The sequence below is a fragment of the Syngnathoides biaculeatus genome, chromosome 20 (genome assembly GCF_019802595.1).
Source record: "Syngnathoides biaculeatus isolate LvHL_M chromosome 20, ASM1980259v1, whole genome shotgun sequence".
Lineage (NCBI taxonomy): Eukaryota > Metazoa > Chordata > Actinopteri > Syngnathiformes > Syngnathidae > Syngnathoides > Syngnathoides biaculeatus.
In genome coordinates, this window is record NC_084659.1 from 6,494,462 (window position 1) to 6,515,322 (window position 20,861).

At 50.8% G+C, this 20,861-nt stretch overlaps 1 protein-coding gene across 3 annotated transcripts; it reads left to right on the forward strand.

The window, feature by feature from the left end:
• The first annotated feature begins 18 nt into the window (after nt 1–18).
• Nucleotides 19–18,734, forward strand: igf1 (insulin-like growth factor 1). Of its 3 annotated transcripts, none has more exons than XM_061807064.1 (6): nt 19–548; nt 635–761; nt 4,728–4,887; nt 15,543–15,811; nt 15,987–16,022; nt 16,805–18,734. In XM_061807064.1, exons 2-6 carry the CDS (start codon nt 735–737, stop codon nt 16,862–16,864), a joined length of 552 nt encoding a protein of 183 aa, XP_061663048.1. In that variant the 5' UTR covers nt 19–548; nt 635–734; the 3' UTR covers nt 16,865–18,734. The 3 variants fall into 3 exon arrangements, with proteins under 3 accessions (XP_061663048.1, XP_061663046.1, XP_061663047.1); XM_061807062.1 differs by lacking the exons at nt 19–548; nt 635–761 and adding exons at nt 3,658–3,883; nt 4,169–4,232; XM_061807063.1 differs by lacking the exons at nt 19–548; nt 635–761 and having other exon boundaries at nt 4,567–4,887.
• Nucleotides 18,735–20,861: the final 2,127 nt, after the last annotated feature.

Consider the following 20,861-nt stretch of genomic DNA (forward strand, 5'->3'; position numbering starts at 1 on the left):
CTCTTCTGGGGGGGGGGGGGGGGGGCTGAAGGAAGTGTCCTGAGGAGAGGGGAAATCCGGGCGACGAGCCCCTCCGCCCCCTGACCCAACCTTGGATAGTTGATGTGTTCAGAAGTCTGACAAAGTCATTCTTGGGCAATTTGAATTTTAATTCAACGTTTGTCCTTGTGGGTTAAGAAATTTGTTCAAAAAGTATGGAAATGTTGAACAAATACATACATTTTGGAGGACGGAATGTCTTTGAAGCGTGTTTCTGTTCAGTTCTACGTTTGAGTGACAGTAGAATATGTGTAAGCCATTGAAAGGAATGTAAATGTCAAGGAGAAAGTTCAAATGTCACCGTAACCCCATAAGTTGGGTTTATTTAGGAAGCGTGTCACCGAGTTGTGCTTTTTCTCGCCAAGAAACGTCGTCTGTACGACGAGCACCAACTCGCTTTCCTGTCTTGACCGGTTTTGACCAGCAGGCGTCAGCACAGCAGCAGAAATCTGCACCGGGCGGGCCAGGCCCGCTGCGGCGGCGTCGCCCCCTGCTGGAGCACTCGCACGGTACCAGAGCCACCACCCCCCCCCCCCCCCACCGCTCTTCTCGTCGGCCCTTTTGGTCCTCATGTCCGATGTTCTTGTTCCCCCAGGTCCCCTCTGCTGTGACGCTTTCGAATCCCCGCCTTCCGACGCGTCGCCTCCGGAAGCCGGAAAGACCTCGCCGAGGCCCTCGCGGTCCGACCCGGATTGATGGCGGCCCGCAAACCCTTCAGTGAGGTATCGCAACACACGCGGACGTTTCCTTAAAGGCCGTAAAAGGCTGTCAAAATGGTCGCACGTCAAGACGCCCGCCGGCTCTCATTGTCATATTCAGAAAGGAAACGAGTGCATGGAAAGTGGGGGGGCGGGGGGGGGGCACTGTTGACCTTTTGGGTCTGATATCGATTCAATTACGGCTCCACCCCTAAAATAATATTTGCATTCAAGTTGACCAAAAATGGATTCAAACGGCAAACAAAAATAAGGTCATCCAAGACTTGAGCACATGCAACGGTCGCCTTTGATTTTCATAAAATACGTTTACGGCCCTAAAACTTCATCCGAATAACTAGAGGCACGTTTTTGTCTGTCCGAAATGGGACAATATAGCTTGAGTTCGATTGTTTCTTTCACATAAAGGCTCGAGAATATTTGCCCCCCCCCAAAAAATGTCCGTCTCCAGACTTTGTCGTCCGGCGTCGTGCTGCTTTGTGATTTGCGGCTCCTCCGTCCGCTGGTGTTTGACTTGGCGTTCAAAGGAAGCCATTAGAAGGACGTTTGCATCAATGTTTGTCTTCCATTTATGGCCACCGTCGCAAGAATATTTGACAAGACGGGGCCTTTATGCACATGCGGCGTAATCGTGGGAGCGAGACGTTCCGTGACCCCCCCCCCCCCTCCTCCTTTCTTCCAAATGTCAGAATAGGACATGACATAGTATGTCCGACAAGTGCGCTGAAAAACTGGTTTTGATTGTCATCCGGCATGCCGGAAACCACGGTGACCGACGCAGGGTTACCGCGGAAACGATACAACAAGGTTGTTGTTTTTTCTTCCCTTCTTCCGTGTGAACGTTTGCATCAAATCTTTGAAATTTTCATGTCAGCGTGTGGAGAAACCTCGCTGGGTCATTACCCCCCCCCCCACCCACACACACACGCGCACACACAAAATGTGCATTGAATGAAATAATTCTGTGTGAATTTTTTTTTTTTTTTTTCGGGATGAGTCTTGAATGTCAGAAGCGTCACATTTAATCTGAAGAGCGGCGGATTAATGGCCGTCCTAATCAAGTCTCCTCGCGTGACCCCCGCCTGTGCGGACCGACGTATAGTTCGGCGGCATAACTGGCACTTTGCGGCAAACAAATCTACGTAACGCAAAGAGAAGAAAAATGGGTCACTGCGGCAACCTGAGTACTTCCGCTTTGCCTCCGAGGGCCGTTATGACCGTGAAACAATACAAATATTGAATCTTCTCATCATATACACGTCGTCCATTTATGAACTAGTTTTGGAATCAGAAATCAGGGGTAATGTGTTTTTCAACTATTCGTGTTCGGGGACAAAAATGCTTGTAATATGTCAACTTTATCATTTATGATATCTGATCATTTGAAATTTTGGTCCAGATTTTTACAAGAAGATGAGACATAAAATCATGTGGCGGGCCGGATCTGGACCCCGGGCTCGAGTTTGACACCTGTGACGTCGATTCTCACAGGCGGGGTCGTACGTGCCGTAGCTTGAGAACGAAATCGGCTCCAGACTTTGCTCTCTGCTGCATCTCCAACCGTCCATCCATCCATCATCTGCCGCTTTTCCGCGTCGGGTCGCGGGGAAGGTAGCTTCGGCAGGGATAGCCAGACTTGCAGCTCTTCCGGAGGGATCCCGAGGCATTCCCGAGCCAGCCGAGAGACTTCGTCTCTCCGGGGTGTCCTGGGTCGTCCTCGGTCTTTCTTTCCGGTGGAACACCTCACCAGGGAGGTGGAATGGACCAGATGCCCCAGCCGCCTCATCTGGCTCCTCTCGACGCGGAGTAGCAGGGGCTCGGCGCTGAGCCCCTCCCTGACGACCGAGCTTCTCACCCTTATCTCTAGGGGAGAGCCCGGACACCCTGCGGAGGAAACTCATTTCGGCCGCTCGTATCCGATATCAGTCGCCATTGTTGAACATTTTGACCAAGCGTACCAAAACAAAGAAAAGCAAAGTTTGTTTCCAATATTTGCCGATCTTTAATTATCAGGAGTCTAAGATGGGTTATTTTGGCTAAAAGTTGTTTTCTTTGCCCAAAAACCAATGAAAAATGTTTTGTTTTTTGCGAAAACAAAAAAGTAAACAGAAGTGACTTTGACGTAAATGTGTAGATTTTTTTCGTTTGTCACATTTGAAACAATAAAAGTTTGAATGTAGGGGAGAGCCTCAACTTGGTTTCTTGTTTCTCTGCCTCTCATTCTTGATGCGAAGAGGCAAAATTTGACCCCTAATCTTCATCTTCGTCTGAAATGGGACGCCGCCATCTGCTGGCGCCTGTTCCCCATTACACTCGCGCGAAAGCCTGAATTTCACAGACGAGCTGGGCGAGACCCGCTGAAGAACAGATGCTTAACGCCGGCTCTCGCAACAGAATGGATGACAAGACGAGACGACACCGAATCGTGTGCACGGTCCCAAAAAGTCCGGCGAGGTTGCCACGCCAACGGGGTCATCCTCTGATCCCGTAGCAGCTTTGCGGCGTTATCGTCGTCGTCGTCATCGCGCTCCGGCGCAGGCGCTTTGACCCACTTTCCCCTCCCCCCTCCCCCCCGTGGCCGACGCATGACGGGAAGCACGCTCGGCCGTCCCGCTTTGTGATTGGCCCACGCGGTTGCCCCGCCGTGCTCGGCGTGCGGCCCCCAACATGTGTCAAGTGGCAAGGTGAAACTGGACCCCCGACATCAGCCGTCATGCGCTCCATTGACGAGCGTTTGGATCGGGACCAGCGACGGTTGCGGCCTTCACCTGGTGGAGGTTTCGAGTCGTCAAGCTCGCCCCGCCGCTACAAAGAAAGTCTTGCACGGCAACTCGAGCCCCTTCTGAGAAGCTGCAAAAAAAAAAAAAAAAAAAAAAAAGAAAGAGAGGGTGGGAGAGAGAGGGAGAGAGAGAAAAAGAGAGAAAAAAAAAACCCGAATGACGTGATTTGAACGCGTGCCCAAAACTCGTTAATGAATAACTTCGGAGGAGCGCGATCGCGGCTGAAGGCTGGCCCAGCTGTTTCCTGCCGCCGCCGCCGCCGCCGCCGCCGCCGCCGCCGCCGCTGCCGCACATGTTCTCCTTCGCCGTGCGCCCCGTGTGTGTGTGTGTGTGCAATGTTAGTGAAATGTGAGGGATTTTCTGGCTAAATCCGTCTCCTGTTGGCTAAATCTGACTTCTCTCCGAAAGGAGCGCGCGCAATGGAACAAAAGCGGGAATGTTGAGATGTGACATCGGCCCCCGGCGCGCGCATCTCCTCCTTCGCTTTTTCTGCCCCGTTCGCGCTTCTCTTCTTCTCCTTGGTCTCCTTTTTCCCCCCTCTCTGCTGTTTTCCCTTCGTTTCTCAGTTTTTTTTCATGACTTGAAACAAGTTGACTGGTCGCCGGCTTTTTTTTTTTTTTTTTTTTTGCGGAGATCCTGCTCGGGGATGTCCTGCGCTCTTTCCTCCCTCCGGTGGCATTTATGCGACGTCCTCAAGGTAACTCGTACCTGCACACTTTGCATATTATTTTCATCACATGTAATTATCTTGTGCACCTTGCATGTCAATCTGTACGTTGTTTTTTTTTGTTGTTGTTGTATTTGTGTGTACCTGTTTTTTGTTTTTTTTTTGCACAAATAGCATAACTTGATTTGACTTTTTCAGATTATTGAGCACTATTTTTTGTTTTATGAATGAAACTTTTCTAGCACGTGATTCCCTTTTTTTTTTTTTTTTACATATTCTCTTTTTCCAAATGTTTGACTTTATTTCGAGTGTCAATTTTTTTTTTTTTTTTTTTTGAAGAGAGGCTTTTTTTTTTTTTTTTTTTTCCGGATACGCACGGCAGGAGGAAAGGGAAAAGTGCGTTTGCGTGCAAGGGAGGCGGACGGCGGCGGTGCGTGCCGTCTCGCTCGCGACGCTCTTGCCGGCTTCTCACCGTGCATGTTTTTTTTTTTTTTTTTTTTTTTTGGCGTGTGCTTCCCCCGGCAGAGTGCGATGTGCTGGATGTCCCGTAGCCACACCCTCTCGCTACTGCTGTGCGTCCTCAGCCTGACTCCGGCGGCTTCGGGGGCGCGTCCGGAGACGCTGTGCGGGGCGGAGCTGGTCGACACGCTGCAGTTTGTGTGCGGAGAGAGGGGCTTTTATTTCAGTAAGTGCACCCGCGCCGCGCCGCTCTTATTTTTAATTGATGATGCGCGGGCCGACCGAGCTCATCAATAAAAAAGGAGCCGCGTCGATGTCCGGGGATCGTCCGCGTCCTCCCCGGAAGAAGTTTTGCTCCATTTCACGCTGTCCTTCCGTGTCCGGCGCTATTTACACCGTCAATCTACCTTTACACACGAGTCAAGCAAACATTCTGAAAGTTCTGTGACGATAAATGCCATACATGACATGTTGTCACGTAAATCTGATATAGGTGAGCCAAGGTGACCTTGGCATATATCTCACCGACTGCAGCTTTTGCAATCGGCATCTTGGACGTGTTCCTATCTTGTCGTACGTAAAACACTGCGAACTGAAAATTAATTCCTCACTTTGGACTTTCATTTTTGGGAATGTGGAGGTGACAAAAAAACAAAAAGAGCTCTGTCCAATTTCTTTTGTTGCTAACTGGAGGTGGACACAAGTTTTAGCAAAGCTCCTGAAGCCCAACGCAATCAGGGGCTGTGAGGGTGCACGGGAATGATTGGCACACCTTCTGTCTCTGATTGGTTGGTTTTACTCAGACGCAGTGGTTTTAAATACATCTTAATTGCCAGTAGAAGATGGTCATTAGCTGGCAACAGTAGATCCATTTTTTTGAATTTCTCTCAATGGCATTTTTAGCTCATATTTAGCTTGAAATCGAAGAATTCTCCCTGAACTCATAAAGTTCGAGAACTCTTTGAATGCAAGGTACCAGTACGACCATCAAGTTGCTGCTTTCTGACATGTTATCAGCTCTTGAATGTGTGTCCAGGGGATAACAGGAAGTTGCGGCGAACGTGTTTAACACACACAAACCGGCCTCGCATCATATTCTCTGCATGCGTGAAGCCAGAGCGACTGCGTGCTAAAGACTCGGGCATCCCCCAAAATCCATAATGACGTTTTCTTTTTTTTTTTTTTCATCGTTTCAAGTGTTCCTTTTGTGAAACCCAAGCTAGTTTTAGCTAGCAGCTTGAATGCTAATCCAGCAAACGGAAGCCAGAGAGACGTGCGAATGGCGCGCGCACCACTCTGGAACCTTCTGGTTGCAAAGCAACAGCGCCCGAAACCGCAAGTAAAGCTTAAAGCAAGCATCGAACGGCGATGGCGGGTGTCAAGTGGCGGCTTTGGCCATCAGGGAAAGTCTTTAAGTGGAGTCGGTGGGGTAGAAACTGCACGTTTTCCACCCGAGAAGGGGAAAAGTACCCGACGAAAAGCAGGAGTTCAATCTCGGCTCGTTCCATTACGGCTGCGTCCTTCCCCTACGGTGAAACACGACGTGTTTCTCAACCCGCAATGTGTCCACCCAATAAATAAAATCAAATAAAAACATGCTCGACTGGCTTTGAAAGGATGGACCCGCGTCCGTTAGCGAGGCTTTGGTCCCGTCCCAAAGCTGTGAGAGATTTTTCCACACAACGTTTGGCAGCTGCCAATTCCAGAAAGACTTTTTGATTCCCATCCGGGGAATCGGCAGCATCTCAAGCGCATTCGTTCTTGTCTTCCTTTGCCACGGATTGGTCGGTTCGTCTTGAATTATGAAGGACGAGATGACGAGAGAAGAACGCTCTCGTTTTGCTTTCCGATGGTCTTGCTGTGCGGTGCACAGACGTTGTTCTCAAGTAGCTTTTGTCAGGTACTTGTACTTCACTAGCAGATTTTGTTTTCTGATCCCTCGCTACATTTTCTACAAGGCGTTCCTTCGTCTCTCCGGCGTGTCCTGGGTCCCTCTCCGGTGGGACACGCCCGGAACACCTTACCAGGGAGGCGTCCGAATCAGATGCCCCAGCCGCGTCAGCTGGCTCCTCTCGATGCGGAGGAGCAGGGGCTCCACACTGACCGAGCTTCTCACCCTATCGCTAAGGGAGAGCCCGGACACCCTGCGGAGGAAAGTCATTTCGGCCGCTTGTTTCCGGGGTCTTGTTCTTTCGGTCACTACCCACGGCTCATGCCTATAAGTGAGGGCAGGAACGCAGATGGACCGGTAAGTTGAGAGCTTCGTCTTTGGACTTAGCTCCCTCATTACCGCAAGGGACCGATACAAAGTCCAAATGCGGCGATCCATCTGTCAATCTCCCGCTCCGTTCTTCCCTCACTCGTGAACAAGACCCCAAGATACTCATCCCCGACCCGGAGAGGGCACGCCACCCTTTTCCGACTGAGGACCGTAGCCTCGGATCTGCTTCATAAATTCATAAAGTTGGTACCAAGATATTATACATGAGTACATTTCCTGGGCTTGAATTTTGAGTTTTCAAACAAATTTGCTAGCCGACATCTTGGATTTCAGGCTTGCTCTTTTGGAATTTTGTGTGGGCAGCGGTATTTCTGAAATGAGTAAGGCCCAACTGGAACCATTTTTTTCTTTTCTTGCTTGCCTCTGCACTATTTGAATGGTTTTTGCTAAATATGAAATTACACACGCTACCAAAGTAACATTGCCCAAAAGCACAATTATTTTACGAGCTAAACAAACAAAACAAAAAATACTGGGGTCCAATAATTCTGTCTAAACTGGAGAAACTGGTACAAGATGCATTTTTTGCAGTTATTAGCTAATTTAGGTTTGGTGGAGCCGCCTCTCGTGACCTCATGAAAACTACTACTGGGGAAACAAAACCGGCACTTGTACTTGAATTATTCTTACGATTTTTTTTTTTTTTTATACACGGCGGCACGACGGGTCAGCTGGAAAAGCGTCTGTTTCACAGTTCTGAAGTCCCGGGTTCAATCCCGGCCCCGCCCGTGTGGAGTTTCCTCCGGGTGGCCACTCCGCTTTCCTCCCACATCCCAAAAACATGCAAGGTGAATCGGACACTCTAAATTGCCCCGTCGGTGTGACTGTCGCGATGTGCCCTGCGATTGGCCGGCAACCAGTTGAGGGTGTAACCTGGAAGCTGCCCGTTGACAGCTGGGATAGGCTCCAGCACTCCCCGCGACCCTCCTGAGGATGAGCGGTGAAGAAAACGGACGGACGGATGGATTTTTATTTTGCTGGAACACAGAGCGTGACGACTTTTACCGGCCGAGGTGGCGGTTCAATTCCCCGCCGGCCCCGCGTCTTCTTGCGGAGGTTGGACGCCGCCGGCAAGTGCACTTGTCTGCGCACGGCGCTCGCTCCTGACTCGCCGCCATCTGCGCTTGATTGACTTGTCAGCGGGCTCCTCTCATGCAGCCGCCCGCTCACTTCATCAAGACCGCACGCCTCGCCGCCTCAGACCGCTAATGCGTGCTTGCAGGCTTTTGGGAGGAAGGCGGCGGCCCCCTTCCCCCTGTTTTTGCACGTCACCCGCTCCTCAGAGGAGTCCAACGGACGTCTGTGCATGCGTAGAGTTTGGATTTAGCTGACACGACACTCTTGCGTGTGCGCTTTGGACGCTGGCTGAACAAATGTTCCGCTGCGTGACGGGACAGCTGACGGGGGAAGGCTGCCGGAACCCCGGCTTTTGCCCCGCAATCTTTGGCCGGTTGGCCGACCGAAAATTGGGCCTCACAAGTGTGGTCAGCGTTTGGCTTTGCTCCATCTCCAGGTCGATTGTTTGGGTGACTTGCTTCAAGGTAGCGGTACCGGCGTCTCTTACGTATCGCCACGTTGCCGACCTTTCTTGAGCCGCCAAATGTCGTGTCGTGACAACTCCCAAAAGGTCAGCGCTAATCTCATCCAAAGCAATGCAACGCCGTGACCTGCAGGAAACTGTTGCTTGTTTCCAAATCTGAATTTCCCAGACGAGGTGGGCCAGACTTGATTGGCACTGAACGGGTCGGATTCCAGTTGACTGATACGAACGAGTCGGGTGACTCGTTGTAAGAGAACCCCAGAGGTACTGGCATCTCTTCAGCGACTGGTTCCAATCTGCGTCCTTCCTGGTCGTCGGAAAGCCTTTGAGTTTTTCACTCGCGTAGCAAACCTCAACGACTGCGCTTCTGCCACCCGAAGGAGTGATTGAAGCACACCCAACAGACTTCCAGACAGTCTGTAAGTTGACAACCTAAACATCGTAAGCGGGAACCGCGCAGTGGTCTAAAACCAGCACCCGGACGGCGTCAGCGTGCACCTTGCTCCTCGCTTGGCGCCTTCCATCCTTCCCGCCGCACAGCTGCCAGGCACTTTGGATCTGGCCGCAGAGACTGCTGCTGGAGGAGCACCAAGCTTCTGAACGGCAGCGAGCTGTGCCCGTCCAAGAGTTTGCTGGCATTGCCGCCAGCGCTGAAGTGGTGGTGACAGTGCCAGCTTTCTGCCAGTAACGCTCGGGTTTTTCTTTTTACTTTTGGATTCCTGCTGGGGCGCTGCTCGTCTCGTCCAACGGACCGTGTTCTTGTCCATCAGAGCCGCTAAGAGCGTCGGTATGTTTCCCTTCCTACCTGGACTTCAAGTTGAAGTCGTTCCGTGATCGAGCTCGTAATGCAATTTACTCATCTGAAAAGAATTCCCCGTTTTGAAAGAATTGACGTGTTCTTCATCTGTTCCAGCCCTTGAAATGTGCTTCCAGGGTTAGGATTAGAAAGAAGGGGGAAAATGGCACCGTGTTAACGAAAAATAAACCTTACAACGTGTAATTACGTACTGTAGTGTTCGTACCATGGATGGGCGCCTTAAAGGGGGCGTGGCCTCCTGAGCTGGACTGGTTCCTTGCAAGTCCTCTCGTTTTGGATTTGCGGCTTTGACTGTTCAAGAATTCCTCGGTGACTCCGGCTCGCCTTGCCCTCACGCGCGAGGGCATCGCCCCTCGTTAATTAGCGCAGCCGACCACTCTCGTGCCTTTCACGCAGACGACGGCAGTCGGATTCCGAGCCGCTCTCCTTCACGACGGACGGGTTCAAATCCACCGACCGGCAGTTTGTTGGAGCACTTGTAAGTCAACGTAGCGCTGTACTCGGCCGTGTGACTGACAGGTGATGGGTCCAGGGCGTGCAGTACCTCTGGCAGGGAAGGCCCCGCAAGGACTCGGCGGTATAGAAAGGCTACGGATGGTTCGCGAGCCGGCAGCTGTGCAAGCAGTCGTTACGTCAGAATGTCGCCGAAGCGTGACGAGCGACGGCCGAGATGAAGTGCGAACTCGTTGAAACGCTGGCTACCGATAGCGAGAGTTTTACTACTACTGCTTCTCCCCGAAGGCGAGCACAAAGTGTCATATTCATGTGGAAGCCTTGAACGGCGGCCAAGCCGTTGAGCGATCTCGCAGGATACACTCCTTAAACAAGAACAGACCGTTTTGTGGTGCGCAACCCGTGTTTGTCTTTCCTGCGTTGCCTCATGTCGGAGTGCGGCGCGGCCGCCGTGCATCACCGCCGCATTTTTCCCCGTGTCTTTCGTCAACGTTGGGAAACATCGGGTCGCAGCTCCTCACCGACCGCCTCGACAGTCTGGAGAATCCATTTGGGCGCCGTCCAAGTCCAGTTCAGGACCCCCCCTCCCCCGTCGCCACGGAAGTGTTCCCATCCAGTCTGCTTGTGTTGGCCTGCTGACATTGCGCGCGCAGTCGCAACCACCGCCGGCGTCGCGGACGCCGTCAATCCACCTTACGCTTGTCACTTACTCTTCGGAACTCCGCATTTGCTAGCCTGACAGGATTACTAAATACTTAGCTGGGTGGAAACAAAACTGCAGTAGCCCAAGTATCCACATCAGTAGTCACTTTTTCCAATTATTGCGCTGACCTAGAAATCCCAAGTCGGTCTTTGCAGAGCTTCTGCCGCTGGACCGGGACGCCGGTGAATCCGAGCCTGTTATGGGAGCGTTTTCTGGCTTGAACCGTCTCCTGTGCTGCCGGCCCACTTTGTGTTTAAGATGAAACATTTGCTCTCGCGTGAGCGTGAGAACCGTTATCTCTCTCTTGGTTTGCTCCTAACGAACCAAAGAAAAAATAATGACCAGCTGGAGAAAATCCCTCCGTTTTAGCCGTTTTACCTGCTTGTTTCGGCGCAGGCATTTTCTTTGCGGAGAAGCTGTCCACACAGGTGGAAGCCAGACTGGAAATTGGTCAGAGCGGCCGTCGCCTTCGCTCGATTTGAGTCGGGGAAGCTACTGACGGAGAACGTGTAAACAGCACGTCACATGCACGCACGCAAACGGCGAGGCCTTGGCCTTCGGCAGCAGGGGATTATGGGGGATTACGGGGCGATCAGCCTCCCCATCCCGCCCTGCGGCAAACCTGAATGCACGGCAGAGTCCAAAGAAAGACCGCCCGTGTCCTCGGCATCTCAAAGACCTGAGCTAAACCCCTCGTGAAAAGCGCCAACGGGGGGTCCACCGAGGATGAAAATATCGGCGGGACCTCATTAGTTTGATGCCGTCACACGCGGAGTTTCTGTGCAAAGACGGGCGGATTTCAAAAAACCATTAACCCTCTGGCCTGGTTGCATTTTGCCATCTTTTCACCTATCGCCGTGTCCACAAAATCTGTCATTTTGAGATTTTGTTAGAAAACCTTTTTGGATTTTTCTGACTGCCTGGGCTTTTTACCTCACCTCAGTTCTGGTCATTAGTTTAAAAGATCCAAGTTGGAGTGGTGGAACTGAGGACGGTGGGAAAAGCCAAGGAGGGATCTCGGTTCTTTGAGGCGAAAGCGCAGTGACAGACGAAGTTGTTAGAAATTACAAAATTCAACAAAAATCCACGACATTGGAAAATGTTGGTGCATTTGCACGAACGCAGTTCGAAGGGCTCCAAATCGGAAGCCGGGCGGACGTGATCGAGTGTGCGCTTCTTGTAGAACTGCCATCTTTGATGTATTGGTCGAAGCCGGCCTTAGCGCGAGCTCACGTTTTCTAAGTCAACCGGGGCGTCTTAAATTTTTCACACAGAGGAATAGATGTCCAAAAGATGACGGGATCTGACGCATGAAACGCACGCGGCGGCCGGTCCAAGACTAGCAGCCCCTCGCGCTCCCGCTCGGCCGTAAAGGGTCCTCGACGCCGGCCAGCTCCCGAAAAGCTTTTGGTTTTCAGGAACACCGTGACCAGACCATAAAAGTCAAGAAGCTCGACGTGCCCTTCTGGAATGACGGTGGAAGGGGGATCCAAGCCCGTGATCCTTCCCTCCAGAGCCGTTCCTCAGAGGAAGGCTCAGACGTTGGCCCAGAAGAAAAGCCTCAGCTGCTGCCGTTTGCTCGGAGGTGGCGAGGCCCCGCTGACTGACGGACTGCGAGAGTAAATCACTCGTAGGAAAATGTCAGGAGAAGGCGCTTCTCGCAGGGGGAAAAAAGCGTCAGTCCGGATCTGGAGACGTCGACGCCGCGCTGGAAAAAACAACAGCGCGTCGTCGTCGGGTGGCCTTCGGCCTCGACTGATAGCCTCCGCCGTGGAAAAGCTGGTTTGTTACCAGCGTGGAGGGAGGGGGTTGGGGGGGCTCTTTTTGTTTGCACGGGATTACAGACGTTAAGCGTATAAAGCTTTAAGACCTGATTATTATCATGTGCTCGGTTTTTTTCAACCTGCCCGCGCTGATTATCTGACATCTTCTTACAACTGATGCCAGCTGATTTATTCATCGCCCCCCCCCCCCCCCCCCCACCGTCCAGCTGCTCGGCCGGCGGGTCTGTCGGCTATTTTGGGGTATAAGAGCGGATGTTAATTTGCGATGCTTTATGTTTGGAGAGCGCTCCAAGTAATGAGGTCTGGACGGATCTCTGGCACCGGACACTTGTTCTGCCTCGTCGGGAATTTACACGCGTCAGGTGGCGTCACGTACCGCCGACGAAGCGAGGTTTCTCAAACTGAGGCTCACGGGCCCGAGCCTTTTTAAGGTCCCAAAAAGCATTTCCAAAGTATTCATTATTAGTGCTGCTGTTTTCAACTATTGCTTTGTTTTTATAGCGTCTAACCGGCGTCGTGAGAGTTCCCCGGAAAAGACTCCGGGGGCCCAAAAAGTTTGCGGACCCCCCCCGCTCCAAGCCGTTGCGTCAGTTCTGCGGAATCCCCCCCCCCCCCCCCGCGAGTGAATATGCACGTTGCCTAAATAATGCAGCCGCGCGCGCCATATTTTTAGATCCGGCTGGTTCACACGTCCATTAGAACCGTTGCTCGCATTTCTCTGAATGAAAGCCCGCAGAACAACGGCGTGTGCGGACGGCCGGCAGAACCTAATGGACTTTGTCAGCGCTTGGCGAGCCGGAGCGCCAAGAGCTATTAGCCGTGAGAGGGGAAAGGCATTTCCTCCATGTAAATGCCATATTAAATTATGATTATTTCATTTGGTAACGAGGAAAAGCCCATCAGGGCCCTGCGAATGGGGGGGGGTGTTCCAAAAGCCATACACATCTGGACCAGCATTTGGTTCGGAGGTGGCGAAGTACCCACTCTTTTTTTTTTTTTTTTTTTACATGGGTTGACGTACCCATATCCATACTTCTGCAAAGAAATATTCCCATGAAAGTTGAATTGACTCAACTCCTTTATTGAATTAAGAGTCATTTCCTCTCTGCTCACCACGCATACCACCACCCTCAGGCTAAATTCCACCTTTATCGAGCTTTTTCGTTCCACATTGTCCGCCCTACTTTTGATTGATCTTTCCTGTTTTCCGCCCCAGACGACGAATCATAAAACTCATTCATCCTAATATTGTGCAAAATGTTAGCGGGTGATGCTACGCGTGATCACCGCACCTCTTTTTTTAGCCTAATTTGAACCCTTCAGTCGTGATACGGTATGATGTAATGTAACTTGGCACAATGGGGGGGGGGGGGGGTTGATCTGAACCTGCAAAGTACTCATACTGCGAAGAAATAAGATCGCTAGCGTCAGATCAGGATTTTGTGCTATCCAAACTTTGCTAACGTTGGGAACTTCGGAAAATTCAAGCCAAACTAGCTAACGATAATAAACTGCAAGCATACACTTGACGGAGAATTTTTTTTTTTTCAGGATACCTGTCAGTATTTCACTTGTTTAACATTTTGTAGAGGTTAACAAAAAGTAGCAAGTCTTGAGAGAGGAAGGGCTCGAAAGTTACAGATACCTGAAAAATGTTGCTGACCTCGTTTCCTGACCGTGGAGGGCTCGGACCATTTGGTAGCTCGTTTCATCCGTGAAGGGCCTCGGGCCAGCTAGTTTAGCCTCCCGGACTTTCTGGGCAGCCCGATCCCCAGCCAGAGACCTTGCGGTTTTTGCCTTGCTGTAGAGGCTTGACATTTGGGTGACTGCACTTCCAATAAAAAGGGAAGGGGGGGGGTGTAACGCTGTCCATAAAGGTTCGCCGGCGGCGGCGTGCAACGCGAGCCACTGTAAATCCTCGCCTCGTCGCCGCGATCGGCCCGGTCGCAGCCCATTTCCTGCACGAATGGGAACGGGAAGCGCGGAACGCTCGCGAAACACCACGCAAATGTTTGACACGAGAGCGGCGCGGACTGCTAAATCTCATTCGAACGGGGATGTGCGTCGGCGAAATGCGGGGAGATCATTCCGGTACGGAGAGTCTTCAAAAAGAGAGTGCGCAAATTCCCGTGACCGTGAAAGCGTCGAAGATGACGTGCAGAACGATAAAATATGATGGGAATATCGTGATATGGTACATTAAAGGTGCGCAGACCATGGAAATATGGCGCTTCAAGCATTATCGGCTCACAGACCAAATAAGGCTAATTAGAGCTGCACGGACCCTGACGTGGGACGTGAATATGATACATAAAGGACTAAATATGACGTCAATACAACCAATGAGAAGTGGACAAACCGTTAAATACCATGTAAATAATCATGTTCTATCCAAATAGAATGCAAACATGGCACAGTAGCAGTGAATACATCATTTTTGTTAAACGTAAATCTGGACCAATCGGAGTACGTTAGAAGTACGTCGAACTCGTTTTTGACTCGGGCCACGTTGGAGTTAAAAGTTTCCCTCAAACTGTGAAAACCATAAAAATCTTTCATCGCGTCATTATATTTACACACAAAGTGCGTGAAAGTACATTTGGAATCAAAAATAAACGATCATGTGTTTTTCCAACAATTGCTGATGCTTGATCAGACAAAAATGCGTTTATGATTTGACAACTTAAAATTCTGCGACACATTCGGACAAAAATCACGGAAGTTGACACACGTGATTTGCCTTTGCGGGCCACATAAAATCGGATCCGGCCCCCCGGGGCCTTAAGTTTGACACCTGCGACGTAGATCCTCACAGGCAGAACTAAAACGGTTCCAGACTTTGTTCTCAATAAGCTGAATAAATGCAGAAACTCGGTACCAAGGTATTATACACGGGTACATTTGCTGGGCTTAAAACCCAGGAGTTTTCACATTCGGATTTGGCCCCCGGGCCTTGAGTTTGACACCTGTCTCACATGCACGCTCGGACGCGGCGTATCTCGAGAACTAAAACAGCTTCAGACTTTGCTCTCTGCTGTATCTCAATAAGCTTGATAAATACATCAACTCGGTACCAAGGTATTATACACGGGTACATTTGCTGGGCTTAAAACCCAGGAGTTTTCAGATTCAGATCTGGCCCCCGGGCGTTTAGTTTAACACCTGCTGTGACATCGAACCATTAAACACAAATATGGAACACTGGAGATGTCTTGATGTAAGTCAATGACGCGTTTCAAGCTGTCGCGCTCGCGCACGGAGACCAAAGTCGGCGATCCTGAACTTTTGCCGGCGCCCCCGCAGGTAAGCCGACGGGCTACGGGCCCAACGCCCGCCGGTCGCGGGGCATCGTGGACGAGTGCTGCTTCCAGAGCTGCGAGCTGCGGCGGCTGGAGATGTACTGCGCGCCCGCCAAGACCAGCAAGGCCGCGCGCTCGGTGCGCGCCCAGCGCCACACGGACGCGCCGCGGGCCGCCAAGGTCGGCGGGGGCGGGGGCGGGGCGGCCCACAAGGGCGACAAGGCCTCGGACCGACGGGTGGCCGCGCAGACGGACAAGACAAAAAATAAGAAGGTGGGTTGGAAAAAAGGTGATTTGTCATAACTGCAGATGTTTGATGCCGCGAGTACCAAGACCACGAGCACTTTTCATACCTGGACGTAAAGAAATTTACAAATGTTCATCGGGATGCCGACTTTGCCACGATTTGCCGGTTGTTGAGCGTCTCCCTCCCTTTTTCCTCCCACAGAGACCTTCAGCCGGACACAGTCACTCTGCCTTTAAGGTACGCACGTCTCTTTTTGTCTTTTGACGCTCGCGCGAGAGGTTCAATGTGATGCGTGTTTTGTTTTGTTTTTTTTTTTTCTTCTTCCCACTTACTGCCCCCCCACCCCCCAAAAAAAAGAGAGACTGAAAAAGCATTAGCAGGCGAAGGAACTAAGTGGTTTTCGTGGTAGACCGAGCGGCACTCCCGCTCCGCCCTGCCGCTGCGGATTACGCGCTCGCGTTCCGCCCGATCCACGCCGGCCGATCGCGTTCGGACCCGGGAGGCGCCGACGCCGTCGGTCCCGCTTTTCGCGCGCCGTGAAATGACCCGCAAAGAGACGGACGGGTCGCGCGCGTTTGGTCTTCAGAGTTGGGCCCGTCGGAAACCGCGTCAAAGCCCGACCCCTCCCCCGCCCGCTAAGCCCCCGAGGGACGTTTTTTTTTTTTTGTTTTTTTCTCAAATTTGGTAAACATGTCTATTATGAGCCGTTTCAGCTATTTTGTGGCTTCCAAGTGTCCGTTTTGGACTTCATTTCCAGGCATGCTTGCCCTCCGAAATGTTTTTTTAAAATTTAGTCACCGAAATTAGTTTCACAAATTTGTTAGATAAATTTGCACACGGCCAGGAGGCTTTTTCGCTGAAAGACGAGGAAAATTAGGAAGCAGACCGAGTCATGCCAGAAAAGACGCAGGAAGTCCGCAATTTGACTTGAAAGCGGCCATTTGTGGCTACTTTTGTCCCTTTCCAGTGTCCTTCACGAAGCGCTTCGTCTGCTTCTCTCTTTGTCTCTCCCCCTGCAGGATGTGCATCCCAAAAACTCAAGCCGAGGCAGCACCGCGGGCCGAAACTACCGAATGTAGGCGAGGGGCCTACATTCCCGCCCCCACCCCCCACCCCCCCTCCGCCGAAAGCGCGACGGTAACGTCACGAAAGGATGGCGGGCAGCAAAACTACCGCAGAAGTTGTCATTGTTTCCTACACTGCGCCACCGTTCCATGTCGGGATCAATTCTCTGTAAACCAAACGGACGCTAGTTTAGCTGCTAGCGCACCGGCGAACAAGTGGACTCGAACCAATTCAAAATTTCCTGCCATTTTACCCATCACGCATCGCTGAGGTTTTCTTTTCTTTGAACAAAACCCCCAACAGACCGAGGTGGCTCATAGTCGGATATTTAACGCAGATTTTCAGGTCCAAACCTTGACGACAGACCATTAGAGCAGGTGTTCTCAAACTTTTAGGGGCCAGGGACCCTCCATACCGGGGGGGTGAAGTTGCCTGATTTGGAGGGGGAAAAGTCACAATTTTTAAAGGTCACATAAATTACCAAACCGACTTGTTTGTATTGGCTCGACTGGGCCTCGGTAAATGTGAAATATGAATTCGAATCGTCCACGTATGCCTCAGTTCCAAACGATTTTTTTTTTTGTTGCTGATAAGTCTGAAATGGTTGGTTGTTGGAATTTCTCTAGCAAAGATCTCCGCTCCCGACGACAAACGGGGTGTCCTACGCGGAGGTGGCCAATCGGAATAGAGCGGGCGATCTGAGCCGTATATGGACAAAGTGGATACAAAACTGGGTCAAGCGGTCATTGTCGACAACAGTGGCAAGTTGTTGTTTGAAAAGAAACGGACACTTGTACGCCAAGTCCAGGTCAGTCCGCGGAGGTCGAAATAGCCCAAATGTGGGATCTTCAGAAATATCATTGAATCGTAATTTTTTTTTTTTTTTTTATCATTATTTATTAGCGAGAAAAAGTTCTGCTTTTGAGAAACTTTCCCCCTTTTGTCAGGAAAATGTTTTTCCAGCCTACGGCGACATTTCATTGCACTTCAAGATTTTGAAAAGTGAAACGAGTGGAAATAAACAACAACAAGGATGTTTTTTTTTTTTCTTAGATTAAAGTATTATTTTCTAAGGTAAAGTCACAAGGTTATGGTATTAAAGAGAGAATGTCGTATTTTATCAACGGAATTTTTAAAAAGACTTATTTCTATTAATATTACACCTTTTATCTGGATTTATTTTCTTAAAAGTAGGACTATATTCTATTCAAAAAAAAAAAAAAAACTTCTGCAAAAATAGGACACTTTATGTAATAATGCGCCTTTTTGTTTATGATTACGCGTCAGAATCGAGATATACCAACCAATATATGTAGCTATGCACTTTTTAAAATGACACAACATTATATATTGCTTTTGTTTTGTTTTTTTTTTTTTTTGTCCGGGCACCCCAGTTTGAGAACCGCTGCATTCCCGACCAGATTGCACTCGCGTCTCCCTCGTTGCCGTTTAAAATAAAACAAAAGAACGAAAATCAGACGGTGTGCAACGCAGCAGCCGACGTGAAATGTTCTCCTTTTTCACGGCGCCGGTGGGAAATGGGTCGCCCGCGGATTCCGAGCGCAAAAAGCAGAAGGCAAGCGCGCCGAATTGGATTCGCGTCAACAGTCCGGTCGGGCCCGGAAGTCGGCGGCCGAGGCCGCGTGGGCCGAATGAATGATTTGTGTCGGGTCCGACACACATGTACACGCACGCACGCACGCACGCACGCACATACACACAAACTCATCATTTTCATGGACATTGGCTCCGCCTGCGTATAATCCTCAACACGTATGTTATTATCTATGCATTACTATTTCCTATAAGAACAAGTGTCCACTGTATAATGGTGCTACTTTGTGACGACGGACAGGTGGATGATGGGTGGGGTGGGGTCGGGTGGGTGTGGTGTTCGGGGTGGGGGAGGGTGGTGGGGGGAGCTTCGCTTTTGCACAGCCTATTGGCCGCCCGTGGAACTGATTTTTGTTGAATTGTGGCGAGATCTGCGAGCGCGACGTCAAAAGAGCAGACCGCAGCGGAAATGCTACTTTTTTTTTTTTCCTACTGTTTTTAAATTATTCGATCGCCACTCGAGAGCCCCGAACCCCCCCCCCCCCCCCCAGAACATTGACAAAAGCGCTCCACAAAATGTACTGTGAAGTCAAACGACTCCCGTGCTAACGCCACGAGGCAGCCTGCTACGCTCCAAATTATCGAAGTTGTGCATTTTAAGTGAGACTACAACGGCGTACAAATGTTATTCAACACAACAACAAAAAAATAGCCGAGCTTACCACAAATTTTGATTCGGGTAAAATGTGTTGAATGAACATCGCGGTGACGTAGTTTCACTTATTCCACACGAGGGTATTTTAAATGTTATGTATTTGAGTCAAGAGATCTCTGCATGAACTAAATGTCATTTGAGCGTTTCAAGTACTTTTGGTCCAAAACGCCGCGCGAGCAAGCCAAATGCGTTTTGGAACCGGAAATTGTCCCCCCCAATGTCACTGCAAATTGTTCAAACACGACGACGACGAAGACAATGCCGCGTTGTACTCGCGGCGCTCGGTTGCCTTCCGTAGTACAAATGAAAAAGTGACAAATTGTTCACCATTCCTGCTGAATAAATCACTTAACATCACCGAGAGCGTGTGCGGAGCTTTCTTTGCCGCTTTGCAACCTGGAAACGAGGACCAGTTACCGTGCCGCGGTTTTATGACGTAGGGTTCGGGGTTTAGGGTTAGGTGAAGGGAAACGAACCCTCCTTCTCCCGGAGTACGGAATATAATTCCCCCCGCGGGATCGTGGGGGGGGGGGAGGCGCACGGTCCGTCCTCATCTCTCCTTTGTTGTCGGCACTCACTGAACTTCCCTTGAAGAAAAACCCAGTACTTGGTTGTAGAAAAAAAGAGAATTTTATTCGGGGCATGTCCCACCGGAAAGAGACCCCGAGGACGACCCAGGACACGCCGGCTGGCTCGGGATCGCCTCGGGATCCCTCCGGAAGAGCCGGAAGAAGCGGGAACTCTGAAGCTACTTCCCCCGTTACCCGTGTAGATGAATGGAAGAATTCAAGATGGAGTAATTATCCGGTCGGTTGTGTTCAAAAAGAAATAAGTACAAGTGCAAACGAAATCAAAACATGGAGGAGGTGACGTCAGCGGGTGTGCCCTTGGCAACGTTTCGGCCGTATCGAGGCCTTCCTCAGGCCGCGGCACACTCAAAAAACGTGAAAAAATTCTCACTCACGAGGGACAGAAATGAAAGAGCGGAGACAAAGGAAGGAGAGATGGAGGTGAAAAAAATGGAGGATGAAGCCGGCTTGAGAAAGGGAAGAAGGAATGTGGGAAAGACGGAAGGATTGAATGAAGTACAGTACGGTAAAGGATGGGTGAGAAAAAATGGTCGGAAAGAAAAATGAATGCTGGATGGAAATAAGGGATGAAGGGACAAAAGAAGAAGGGGAAAAGGGTGATAATGGAGGAAAGGAAAGATGGAGGGAAGTCAATCATTCTTTGCATCTTCTCGGGAAGTTGAGCACGCCGCTTTCTCCAGCCCATAAAGATGTCAACGTTGTGAGCGTCGTCGTTCTCGTTAATATCATTTGTCGAGTTCAGCGGTGCTGCGCGAAGCCGCTCGCAAAGGGGACTGCGCGCGTTAAACGGCGTTCGCGGCCGTAACCTGAGGCGCCGCGCCGCGGTGCCTTGAAAGCGAGCGATACTTCCCGAGAGGTGGCGGCTTCTGCCAAGGCACACAGAGCGGCGGGGCGTGGCGGCCAAGTCAGCGCTTTTATTTGGTGGGAAGGACGCTCAGAGTCAAGCGGTGCAGGACAACAACAACCCCCCCCCAGATCAAAAACCTTGAAGAGTTGGCCGGCAGGCGAGCGAGCGCTCGACTGGCAACCCTCGGCTCCGTCTTCTTTCCCACTGCCATCCCGGATGTTATTTCATCCTGCTAATCAACGATGCGGACCTCGTGACCCCGTGGTAGTCTGCAAGCTCGCAACATTTTCAGTGGAGGCGATCGG